Consider the following 13,332-nt stretch of genomic DNA (forward strand, 5'->3'; position numbering starts at 1 on the left):
ATCGCATTAATCTTATATAATCTTAGGATCTTATAACGCATTGCATTCAAATCTACGATCGTTTGCAAAAGTATGTAAGTTCAACTTAGAAAAAGTTTTCGATGTAGCGGTGCCATGCAATGGAATCGTCTCTCTTAGGATACTCAAAATCGCGAAACTCTTTCCTCTTTTAAAAGAAAAATATCCCAGGAACCATGCAGTTATAAATATTACTTCCATATAAATTTAAATTATTTAGTTCAGTTTTCCTTTGACATGAAATGTATTTTAGGGTGCGTGTTTTAAAGTAAAATTGTACATAGCTAGTTTATTAACTTGCATGTGTTACGCTTTTTATGAAAAGACTGAGCTTTTTATAGTTGGTCGAGGCTAGACTTATAGTATTATTACCTATACGATGTGGTTAAACTTGCAGTAGTACCTATAGTACCATTTATTCTCCTTGGGAATCGCTCAAGCGCGGCAATTCTCCAGCTTTAGCCGTTGCATTGATTTTACTGGGCACACTAATTTTCTCACACAGTTTAAACCCGTTTTCCACCATGCGAATTTATTCGTGCGATGCAAGGGTATAACTGAAATCCGCGGTGATGTGATTAGTTTGCGAGATAATTCGCCGCGCAAAAATATAATCGCTTCCTATACTTCATTTTTATCATTAGTTTGCGCGAATAAATTTGTTTGGTTGATAACGGAAAACGCAATTATCTTGCCATTACCTTGGTTTCACCTTCGTTTTCAGTGTAATCGACGTAGTTCTTATGATAACTTTCAGTGTATTTGATTTTGTACCTGGAAACCCATTGCCCGCGACCTTTATATCCTTGCGTTTCAATTGCAGTCACATTAAACACCTGGCCGAGACTTACCTACATTGGTAAACGTAAAGAATTTGCAAATAGAAGTGAAATTTAATACATTTCTTATTAAATACATGCATGCTTCATAATTTTGGCAATACAAATATTACCGCCAGCCAACTCGGTTCCCAGGCTTTCGGCACCCAGGCCTTAGTACCATTGAGCCTCCCAACTGTAAACGCGACATTTGTACTAGATGAATGACGAAGAAATTGATTGTTGGGCACCTCGTTCGTTGATATACCAAGTGCTTTTTCCACTGGACAGAACCCTGAAACTGTGAAGCCTGGATCTCAACGAATTATTTAACTTTCAAAGAAAATTAGGTAATAACGATTTTACACCTATTCATATACACGTTTCGCCGATTGAAAAACATATTCTTTGAAGCTTATAAGCTACAAAAGTAAAATATTTAGCCAGTACAACAAACTTACACGTATCCTGACAAAGTCTCCCCCAGTAATCTCCAATACAGTGACATACAAACCCAACAAGCCAAGTTACAGCGCAAACGCCATTGTTGAGACAGGGATTGGACGAACATGCGGTGACTATAGCTATATAATTAGAAGATAAACACAAATTTTCGCGGTAAAGTTTTGTGTGTGTTTTGTTTTGAACTCAAAATTTCAAACGATACTACTGACCGTCTAAGATGCCAACGACCATGCACACACGCATTTTAAATTCACGTTGAATGACTACTTACTTCCTTGACATCCGAAATATTCCAATCTGACACGAGCGTAACGATACCAAGATAAAGGATGCAGACGTACGTAACGAGCAACAATGTTGGGGTCTATGTCTCTTCTGTTTACATAACTTTCGTGTAATGCTCCAGTAAAATTTTTTTTTAACTAATAAAAAATCATACAAGAACTATTAAGTGCACGATTCATAAGACGTGTATAGCATTTTAACTGAGTCAAAGGAGACCGAGGGAGATCGGTCTTCCATTGAAATAAGATGAGGAGAGTTATCTATTGACGAAAGGCAAAGACTTTTGGAGATGAGAGCAAAAAGAGAGCACAGCATACCTTCTGGTACCAAGTATATACGACGTCATCAAAGCTGTATGATAGTGCGAAACGATCGACATAATCAACTTCACTGTCGCTATCACCCCCTTGTATTGATATTGAGCTCAATGTCGTGTTTGTCTGCATGAAGAACATTGAGTAAATATGAATGTTCCGACTATATTTAAGTATGCTTTTGCAATATGCCTTAATTTAAAGCTGTAACCCGCTGAATTCTAAAGCCAGCCACACAGGAGAGCTAGTAGAGAGATTTAGCACCAGGAACTGGACGTGCATGAAAATGGCGAATAAATGGCGTGATGCGTCTATATATGGACACGCCACGCCATTTATTCGCCATTTTTACGTCGTCTTTGTCGTTCACGTCCTCATCGGCTAAATCTCCCTAACTGTGCTAAAGACCTCGCGAGGTTGTTAACTCAGCAAGTTTCTCTCGTGTGCGGATAGTTTTCCTGAGGAATTTGCCCGGAGAGGCAAGATTTTCTCGTGTGCTGATAGTTTTCGGGCTGAGATGGTTTTGGGGCTAACAAGTTACAACGGCTGCATCCTAAAAGCTCATCGAGCGAAAGATCTCATTAAATCACGTCGTAACGATTCTATGATGGTATTTCCACTTGAATAAGAGCTTTATAAGTTGATCTTCAGTGCTTCATCCTAAATCGTTCAGTTTTAATTTTTATCGTAAAAATGCAGTGCCAAGTGCTCTATAAGTCCTTTTGAAGATGTTTTTATATTGTGATAGATGCTCAAACTGGGCATGAATTGGAGAATTTTGGCTTCACGTTTCGGGCCGGAGGCAGCCTTCCAGTTCAGTCATCGTCAATTGGTACAAAAGATGTAAACGGATTTAGTTCCAGGGTGGAAATGTCAAAGACGTACGACTTAAATTGGTGAATAAATGGCGTGATACGGCGACTTTATATAGGCGTGCTAACTGACTATGGAATACCGAAAAAATATACATAAAGGAAGGATGCGACCTAAGAAACATGTATTTTTTAAATTGTTTTCTCCACTGACTTGAATTTCAAATCCGAAAATAATGTTTTAAGATCGACAAGTCACCATCTTTGGTTCACAAGGTCGTTCCAAAGAAAAATTAATTTATTGAATCCATTTCTTGTATCAAATAATCTCTCTTCCCTTGCATGCACGGAAAGCCAAAAACAGCAGTCAATCGCTGAAAATTTTACTGTGTGAAAAGTTCAACGAGTAGAACTGTGGTCTTGTGCTATAAAGGCGAAGATTTACCATTTTCATGTGCAAATGCAAAAAGACATAAAGGCGGTAATACCTTAAAGTCAACCTTCAACCACGAGGTTGTGTCGTTACTCGCCGGTGCCCAACCAAAAACAGTTCTTACACCATCAAAATCATGCAATCTTGCAAATTTAGATTTGGAGTTTACATCAGCATCAGACGAAGCGGTGATTTGATCATCCAAAATGAAACCAGACTCCATACCCAGCGCTATCGGTTCACTGCAAACTAAACGGGCAATGGTGCTGACAATTAGGCAGGACAGTCGACTATTCCTACCATATAATGGTATTAATATAGCATTGGACGACTTGCGCTTTAGACTAATTTCGTATCTCAGTGATAAAAAGGAAATTTTCTGAAAGAGCTTACTAAAATTAGTAAGACTGCCAAGTTTGGCTGCGAATTGTTGTAATTTAAGTCTCTTACAGACGAGCAAGTTTTCTATGACAAGTTTTTATGTGACAAGTTTTAATTGTTTGTCTGTACGCCCAACTTTGACAAATTTGACAAGTACGGTTAGTACACTTGTTCAAAATCAAGTATATACTTGATTTTGAACAAGTGTTCTTGAAATTGTGAAAGAAAAATTTCGCTGTATGAATCAACAAAGTAATGTGAGCACTTGTATGAGTTTGACCAGCGGACTTTTGTGTTTTGCAGTGGCAGCTAGCATTAGCGCTGTATCCTTGACCGATTTGGCGCGGATAAAAACTGCTCAGGTCAAGTTTAGAGAAGTTTATGGAATATTATGGAAAATTGTGAAAGTAAACTTGCTGGCACGTTCACACGAGCAAGTAAAACTTGTCAAAAAAATTTGTCATTTGACAATTTGACAACACATGAAAGTTTGTTTTACATACACACTGCAATTGCTAATTAAACTTCTCATATAAAAAATTGTCATAGAAAACTAGCTCGTCTTTAAGGGGCTCAAATTACGGAAAATACAGCCATGCGAAGTTGTCGAATTTTGTATACTTTTGTATTACGGCCAGAAGTGTATAACTAAATTAGTTACACTTTTCCGCGCGTAATACAAAAGTATACAAAATTAATATGCCAACTTCACATTGCTGTATTTTCCGTATTTTACCAAATTTCACAGACTGCAAACATTGTATATTTGCACTAGTAAATTCAAGTACACTCTTTCTAGCTGTGCATTCTGATTTATTTTCATCATATTACTTCGATCAAAAATTAGTCTAAAGCGCAAGTCGTCCATTAAGCCAATCACAAATCTTAGACCTATACTAGCTTTAGTCATTCGAGGTGATTCATTGCCCAGTTTTGTTTCGAATCGTATCGTCGAAGTGTCGAACGACACACCCAAGTTACAAAATACGTAATCTCCGAAGTGTAACTAGGGATAATTTTTTTGTCCCATGCACTAATTTTCCCAAAATGTAGCTACACGTCGGAAAACTTGAGGACACGAAAACACTCTCTAGTTACCCTTCTGATAATACGTAGTGTATACGTATTATACATTCACTCTTATTTACATGGATCAATAATTCATCTATCAAACTTACTTTCACAGCGACTTCCGTTTATCATTGTTCCACTACAATTGCAGTAAGCTTCGTCCCATGCAATTGCAGAGCAGGAACCATTGTTCAAACAATTTATACCAGTGCAAGCTGGAGAGAAAGAATATGGCAGACAAAAAAAATAACGTGAACTTTTTCGTATGTCCTTTTAGAGCTCGTCAGCCGTCAGGATAAAAGATATTGAATACACTGTGCACTTTGAATTTAATTTTTCAAACAATGTCGCGTCTTATTCACTTCTGATGGATGTTTTATACACACGTCTGTTGACTTGCAATGCATATGGGTTAATCAACTAAAGTAAAGCAGTGCTGCTTTATCAATACAAACAGACTACATCCCATGAGTCAGAAGTGAAATGGATTTTGCGAACAGTCCTAGCTTCACACAGTAATCTTACCGTCGTCACAAGCATAGAGCTTCGGCAGCAATGACATGCTGACACCTGAGTATTCCAGCGGATGAATCCTCACATATCTGGCCTTCATGTGGGGTATGAAGTGGTTACGTACAAATGAAGTGGCGTCTGTGTTGCCAGTAAATATCTATTAATAATTATAATGCACAGCATTTATTTTCGGTTTCGACTAAGAGAGTAGTTTTTTTTAACATTGCGTGGAGTTTTTTCTCAAAGTGACGAATGAGAAAGTTAATAATTTTAACAAAAGTTAGTAATTTTAACACTGTTCCTGATGAACAGAAGGAGTTAAAAATTTGGCCTGTTCGTGTAAACTGCATGAACAGTCTCGGTTTTTATTCAGCGATATTCACCTCGCCTTCGGAAAATAATTGTTAATGCAATATTCCGTTGCCTTCTCAACTATTAGGGCCAGACGTACATTCCGAAATATTTGGGGGGGGTGTAAGTAAAATTATCAAGTGATATGTTTTTCATCACCTCTTTACGGTGAATCGTATCAAGCTTTACCTTTCCTGGTCGGCATGTTTATCGAGGAAACATTTTCTAACCTTGGGCCTAGGGCGGATATTTCTACTTCTTTTAGCACCTTTTGAACTCACTGTTAAGTAAGCCTTACTGAAGCCGGGCCGAAATGTTGTTCCGGGGGTAAGGGGGGGGGGCGTTAGGTTGCCGTTCTGCTTCTCGGGCCCCTGAATATGGTATTCTATTTACGTCTCTACTTCTAACCTTCTCAGTGTTATCTTTGTCTTTGTACTTCTCAATTGCCGCTAGCGTTTCACCATATGAAATACTGTAGTTTTTCACGTAAGCTTGGACCCATTGACTTTTCCAACCTTTCGTATCAATGGCGTAAACAAACTCCAAACGGTGGAACTCCAACTAAAAAATATTATGTTGGTTGGTTATTGAATAAAGACAAACAAACCATTTATCAACTCATCGACTGCAAAAAAAAATTAGAAAATTGAAAAATATATACCATGCCTATGCCTGATTATCGATTTTTAAATAAGTTTTATCAAAAATCCCTTTTTTAGTTATGCGCTGAAAAGTGAATATTTGAAAATTGGAGATTTATTTCATTCTAGTGATGATCCTAGACTGTAAGTTGACTTATAATGAGCACATCAATCATCTCACGTTGACGTGTATAAGCAAAATTATGCCAAATAAACCGCGTGAAACATTGTTTCGATCGAAATATGTTGACTCATATCATCAGTGCTGTGGTCATGGGCAAATTATATTATTGTTCCACAATCTGGTCAAATACAAGCTCATCAAATATTAAGAAATTACAAGCTGTTCAGAATTTTGCGTGCAGAATTATAACTAACGGGAAAAAAATTTGACCACATTACGCCAGTTTTACATGACATTGTTCGGCTTCCTGTTAAAGAGCATCTACTGTACAGAGACACGGTCATGATCTACAAATGTATGTAGGGTTTAGCTCCCCCATATTTGTCGAACGTTTTACACAAGCGTATAGAATTAAAAGATCGCACGACAAGAAATGATCATACTTTACATATTCCCCTATGTTCAACCACTACTGGTCAGAGAAGTTTTAGATATAGAGCTGTGAAATCATGGAACGGTCTGGGAGAAGATCTCAAAAACTGCCGTTAATGTCATTCATGCAAGACTAAATTAAAACGGTATATGCTAAGGCAATACTTTGAAACCTGATTAAACTTTTATTATTACTTGTAAATATTGTATATACTTGTATTCTCCTTTTACCATTATATAGCCTGTAAGTTAATTTTATAGACGTAGTATATATTAGTTTTTTACCTTCATATTTGTAATGTAAATAAGTATTGAAAAACCCGATTGGGAATACTTATTATGTATAATAATAATAATGATCATTGCTGAACAAATTAATCAATCAAAGATGAAAACTGAGAAATGACGGTTATATTCAGTGGACTAATATTCGGGGGGGGGGGGTGTCTTATACTCCGGGGGATTAATACTCGTCAGTTGGGTTCTTATATTTAGAGGGATTAATATTAGGGCTGAGTGCCTTCAGTAAGATTCAGTCCCTGAACCTTTTTCTCATACTACGCCTTTTGGTCTTATATTTGTGCCAGGATGAGTAGCTATAATTAATATAACCTGCAGCCAAGGATCTCCATCATCATTTTTTGGTGCCCAACCTCCTGTTAAAATGTTTTCCACCGCATATTTACTTGATGAGAAAGTTATTTGACTGAAGTTAAGCAAAGGATGGTATTTACACACAGCAGCTGTAAAATACAAAGTAAATATAAATTATATGAAGATGAATGAAGATTCCTATACCGATGAAACCATAGAAATAATACACATGAATGCGGGCTTCTGTGCCTTCTCAGTTATGAAACTGACGCTACATTGGCTATTCAAAAGTGGGCGGATTTATAAGGACAAATTTAACTCTTTCCGTGACTTTTTCCCAATATGCGCTGCGATGTTAACGTTATTTTATAAGGGTATTTTCATTCCAGACACGGGTCACACATTCTATGTCTATTATTCAGTCTATGAATGAAACAGACTGCATGTAATGGACGACGATTTTTGGCAAGCAATACTTTTTGAATATATACCTGGATCGGAAAATAATTTTTTAGTTTATTATTTAGACTGTTACTATTCGATTCAACCTATTTTTTTTTGCATGAGAAGTGATTACGTTAGTGATTAGGTGTTAACAGATGTGCATAACAATAGTAACAAAAAAAGGATAACAAACTGGAGTATCATCATTGTGAGACAAGTGTATAAGAGAAAATGATAAAGGAATTACTGTGAGTTGTTTAGCACCGGTACTATATGACCTGTTTAGTCGTGATTAAGTCTAATATCTATAATGATTTTAGCTGTAATCTAATCAGGACCCAATCAATTTAGAATATATTAATATATGACGAAAAATATCCATTGGATTGTGTGATTTCGCCCAATTGAATAACAATAGCTATATATTTATTGCGCTGATAAAAGCCCGGGTTAACGGACGGAAAGCTTTGCAGTATATACTTAAATACTTACGTGGTGTACCTACAAGCTAATCTACTTATTTCATGTTACCATGCAAACTTGCAAGAATATTAATAGCTATATATCTTAAAGTGTGTAATTTAGTTTAATGTAGATTTTATTGGTAATCCGGATGAAACTACCTTTAGTTCAGTTTAGTTCAGTTATCTGTGGTTATACACCGAGAAAACTAAGAAAACGTGCACATGGGGTCAACCTTGCTCACTCGAGTTAGCTTGTGCCAGTGAACTCAAAAAGGACTGGAACGCTCACTCTCTGACTTTCCCTCATTAATGAGTGAAGCCAAGGTGGCGGATCATGAAGCCTTTCTCGTAGGTATGATCCAGGCCTCTGGCGCGGAAATTTCAAAGGAAAATCATAATTGCCGCCATTTCACCTACGAAATTTCCGCGCCGGAGGCCTGGATCATACCTACAAGAAAGGCTTCAGTGTCCGCCATCTTAATTGGCTTCAAACTTTCGACAGAGTGAGCGTTCCAGTCTTATTTGAGTTCACTGGTTTGTGCATACAAAGACCAGAGTGAACAGGGCCTGACTGTAAACCTACCGACATTTTCGCATCTTGCCCCATAGAAAAGCTCAGAAGCACAGTCGCATACAAAACTGCCGTTTCCTTGGCTACAGGTTCCATTGTTCAGGCACGGCTGAGAAGCGCAATGATCTGCGTGTACAGAAGATAAAATGTTTAATAAATGCATTCCAATACAGTTCACAATTTTAGTAAAGGCGATTCTTCATTACGATCACGCCAAGCGTGCTTTGTTTTTCAGGCCCGCCACGGACCAAGATCGCTTGCATGATCAGATTTTCAGTCGGAATAAAACAGCCTTAAGGCAGTTTTCCACTAGGCGTAATTTTTCGAACAAAATTTTTCTTTCGATTTTCTTTTCGATTGTGAGAAATGTCACAAATGGCACGAAAATGGCACGGTCACAAATGACAAGAAAATCGAGCGAAAAATTTTGTTCGGTCGAGAAATTCGGACTAGTGGAAAACCGGTTAAAACGTCGCATTTTGGTCGCGTCGAATGTAATTTAAGAAATGGATAATGAGATGCTAATGAGGCTAGACGAATTGTAACATCTCAACTATTGTTTGAATTACATTCGTCGCGACCGCCAAAATGCGACGCATAACCTAGGCCTCATTGCGCTAGGAATCTCGCATATCGACTTCTTAAAACGTTTCGATAGTTTGGAATTACCTAAAAAGTATTTCAGCCTATTCCTAAATCCTACATGCATGGAATCTGCCACGAATACCTAAGAAAGGTTGTGGTTATTGTTTCTATACCTGTGTAGCATTCATAGAGTTCTACTCGCATGATTGGATTCGTTTTAAACGTTTCTGGATGTATCCGCACTTCATTCGTCGTAATTGGAGGTTGGAATAGATTTCTAACAATCGTTTGGCTATCGTAGTTGCCCTGAAATATCTGCGGGTAAGCGACAGGAATATTAGTTTAAGTCTGTATAGATCACTCGTGTTTCTGCTTGCTAGTTTTATAAAACGACATGTTCCCAACGATAGCGTGATGGTTAATGTATAGACGTGATCGATTGCACCTAGATATCCGCTAATAGAGCTTTCCGATCATTACGTCACTTTGATGTTCTCAATTTTCAATCATCTCAAATGAAATGGATTTCAAGTTCTTCTCTCACGAGTCAGTACGAAGAGGATTTTTTTGTTTTCAACAATAAACGTGGAATAAGTTATAACATGAAAACAAGGATCGAGTTCTCATCTCTGATTCCATTTAATGGGGTTTGACAGTCTAAAAATTTTTTCTTTGACTTTGGATAACATAAAATTTTATCCTTCCTATACTATAGTAAGAAAGTTATTCTGAGCAAAAAGGACTTGTACGAATGTCCAGTCATCATACTTACGAATGTCTTTAAAGTCAACCATGAAATTTTTATCAAGTTAGCTGTATTACTTTTTGAGTTCATCGTGCACGAAAGTAAGCCGAGAATGAGAATTTTCGTTTGCTAAAGCCGGCTGGCGCACACTAGAGCTATGTGCGTAGCAAAAAGTCATTCGTGGGCATTGGATTAAAGGCTATTCTCCATTACCGTCCGCCTCACCCGCGCGGGCGAAGCGGCTTTTGAAAATCTGCCCATGCGACCGTGACCGGCATGAAAACAAAGGATGGAGAATGTGGAAATGGAGAATCGGCTTTAAGGCCGACACAGACCGGACGCGATGCGGCAACGCGTCGCGAATTTTGAGTTTTCAGAAGCATATAAATTAAATTCTGGAAGTAAAATTTAGAAACTATAGACGCTAGAGCAGTCAAAATGCTTTATTGTTATGCAATCCACAAGAATATTATGATAGTTTAAAATTTATTTGATTTTGAAAAATTAAAAACGTTGAAAATTCGCGCCGCGTTGCCAATTCGCGTCCGGTCTGTGTCGGCCTTTAGGCCGATTCTCCATTAACGTCCGCTTCACCCGGCACCATGCCGGTCACGGTCGCATGGGCAGATTTTCAAAAGCCGCTTTGCCCGCGCGGGTGAGGCGGACGGTAATGGAGAATAGCCTTAAGCCAGTTGTTGTCGCGTACGGGCGGGACACTAAGCACACAGCTCTAGTGTGCGCCGGCCTTAAGAAAAGCGACAAAAAAGTTTTGCATATATTCATAAATTATAGCCAACAATACACTATAATTGAACAATGAAACAATAGAATACGCCAATCGATCCCTTTTGCTCTGGGTAAAACCCTAATTAGTATCACTTTTTGTTTAATTCTCATGTTCGTTATATATTTTTCTAAGATAAAATATTCAGGATCAATTAGAGAGGCATTTAAAATTGCATCTCTTGAAATTTTTAAACAGGATAAATCGTAATTTTTAGTGTTGTAGAGCACCGCTTCATAAAAAGATAAAAATACATTAACCTTTGGGTCGCTTCCGTCACTGAATATCCAAATATACTGGTCTCCTACACGTCTCGATATTGCAAAGGTTTTAACATAGGGTGTTCCGGCCCCAAAGCCTTGTGTTTCAATTGCGCCAATAGTTCTCATTTCATTAAATGTAATCTAAAGAAACAGAGATTTGAGAATTGAAAAAGACATGTTGTTATAGTGTAAATTAGTGTAGATTACTAGCTTTATGAATTCTTTAAATAAATTTGGCTAGTAGTGAACTCTTTTTACATTTTTATATTTCAAAACGATTTAAAGGGAAGTTAAGTCTGTGTATAAACAAACGGCTTGTTGATTATAGCGTGGGATAGGGCTTTTCATTCCATGAAATTTACTGTGAAAGAGAGCAATCTTGTCTGACAGTTTTCATATACATGTAGGACAACGGACCGCGTCACCAAGTGCAGCTTGATATACAACGCCATAAAAACCCTTAGAGGAAAATGGAATGAAATGCATCTGTTATAGACTGTTTTCACCGAGGGTTGGTTCCACTTCACGAACAAAGTTTCATTCAATAATTAATCTTAACTGATAATTAGAAAAGTAATTATTGAAAATTCTGGCCTCTGATTGGTCGAGCGTCCTCGAATTATTCACCCAAGCGGTTTTTTAAAATGGCTGCGAGTTGTTTTTGTGTTTTTGTCAAAGACGTGATAGACGTGATGGACGTGACAGACGAAGAAAGACGTTATTTGAACGAAAATACTGTACCTGAAAGCACAAAAGAAGTGAAAAAGTTAGGCATAAACAGTTTTTCAAACTACTTTGTAGAACGCTGTTCAACTTTATTTTTCGAAAAGTTCTTTTTATTTGAATTGCTGTAAAACTGTCGAGATATTTTTTGGGTTGTGAAACATGTATTTCTATCCGTCGATAGAGTTAACAAATAACACTAGAGGAGGCATTGGTATCGGAAACATCAGTCAAAAAAGGGAGCGCATTATTAGGAGCGCAAAATTTGCGTTTAAAAATTTATATTCGTTTTTTAGGTCGCTTTGCCGGTTTTTGAGGAAAAACTCTAACTGGTTTTACTACCTTAGACATCCTGAAATGATATTTTAGGGAGAAAACATTTAGAAATAGAAAAAATCGTTTAAAACGACTTATTTTGGCCTCGGACATCGTGAATGAGTGAACATCCGGTTTCTCCCCAATTTCTCCCCAATTTCTCCTCGATGCTCCCTCTAGTGTTATTTATAATCTCTATGGATCCGTCCACAACATATTCGTTTTTTTGAAAAAATAGCCTTTGTAATTATACTAAAATAATTATTCACCTCGGTGAATATCGCTGAATTAAAACCTCGACTTCAGCTCGTCTTCGACGAATAATTGTTAAATAATGTAGAGTTTCCTTGCTTTTTCTATAAAGATGTGCTGCAAGTGTCACGTCGGTAAAACTGGGGGTATAACCCCCCCAGTAAAATAGTCACGCAACCCCCCTGAAAATTAAACTTACCTATTTCGTTCCATGGGCAATGTATAATTTTATTACAACATTTGAAGGTTCTAATATTTTTTCCGGTTATCAAAAAACGAAAAATCAATTACTTCAAAAAAAACAGCGAAAAGGGATGTACACCTTTCAAAACTAAACCTTACCCCAGTATACCTAACTCTTAACAAACACCTGGTCCACAAATCCGCTTAATTCAAGCAAAAAGTTGTCTACTTTTTTATGCAAATCACGCGATCACCGTTCTCTAGTAGCTAGTATATTGATTTCTAGCTGTCAGGAAAATTGCTTGCATGGAATTCCTCTTTATATTTTCATGTCCATGATAATATTGACAATAGTTTGACAACGAGGCAGAGTTGTCTAATTGTTTTTGTATAAACTGTAGCAATTATTGTTGCTTTCTTGGCTTTTTCTGACACGGAATTTCCTAGAAAAGCGTCCAAAAACTCATCAAATACTTCGACAAAACGTGAATTCCAGCCATTGTTTTGCTACTATAGTATAGGCAAGCTCTAATAGCCTACTGGTAACGTAGTTAATCAGAACGCAGGATCGGAAAAGAGATAGTCTATTACTAAGTTTAAACTAAATACCGTTAGCCATTCATCCAGATTTGTAGGGTAATCTTTTGGCCGCCATCCCTTGCCATGCAGTCTACCATGGAAGGCCTGTAAAGAGCTGCTCGAAAACGAAGTTGCCGTCATCTGACTATCGAGAATGCGCCCATCTCCCTTC

The 13,332-nt window shown here is 37.5% G+C and overlaps 1 protein-coding gene across 1 annotated transcript; it reads right to left on the minus strand.

The window, feature by feature from the left end:
* Nucleotides 1-5,399: 5,399 nt before the first annotated feature.
* LOC114531062 (EGF-like repeat and discoidin I-like domain-containing protein 3) lies at nucleotides 5,400-11,179 on the minus strand. The gene is made up of 6 exons (XM_028552705.1): nucleotides 11,106-11,179; nucleotides 9,490-9,631; nucleotides 8,744-8,857; nucleotides 7,271-7,401; nucleotides 5,870-6,022; nucleotides 5,400-5,411 (listed from the first exon to the last, which is right to left on the minus strand). The coding sequence occupies exons 2-6, from the start codon at nucleotides 9,518-9,520 to the stop codon at nucleotides 5,400-5,402; spliced, it is 441 nt and encodes a 146-aa protein (XP_028408506.1). The 5' UTR covers nucleotides 9,521-9,631; nucleotides 11,106-11,179.
* Between the last annotated feature and the right edge of the window lie 2,153 nt (nucleotides 11,180-13,332).

The sequence above is a fragment of the Dendronephthya gigantea genome, unplaced genomic scaffold (assembly GCF_004324835.1).
Source record: "Dendronephthya gigantea isolate DGI-Jeju-01 unplaced genomic scaffold, DenGig_1.0 000068F, whole genome shotgun sequence".
NCBI classification, from domain to species: Eukaryota; Metazoa; Cnidaria; class Anthozoa; order Malacalcyonacea; family Nephtheidae; genus Dendronephthya; species Dendronephthya gigantea.

Coding starts and splice junctions, on each gene's coding strand:
- LOC114531062 (XM_028552705.1), bottom strand. CDS start 9,520: ATGCGAGTAGAACTCTATGAATGCTACACAG. Junction 8,858..9,489: donor ACTCTATGAATGCTACACAG/GTATAGAAACAA, acceptor CTGTACACGCAG/ATCATTGCGCTTCTCAGCCG. Junction 6,023..7,270: donor ATGGAGATCCTTGGCTGCAG/GTTATATTAATT, acceptor AATATTTTTTAG/TTGGAGTTCCACCGTTTGGA.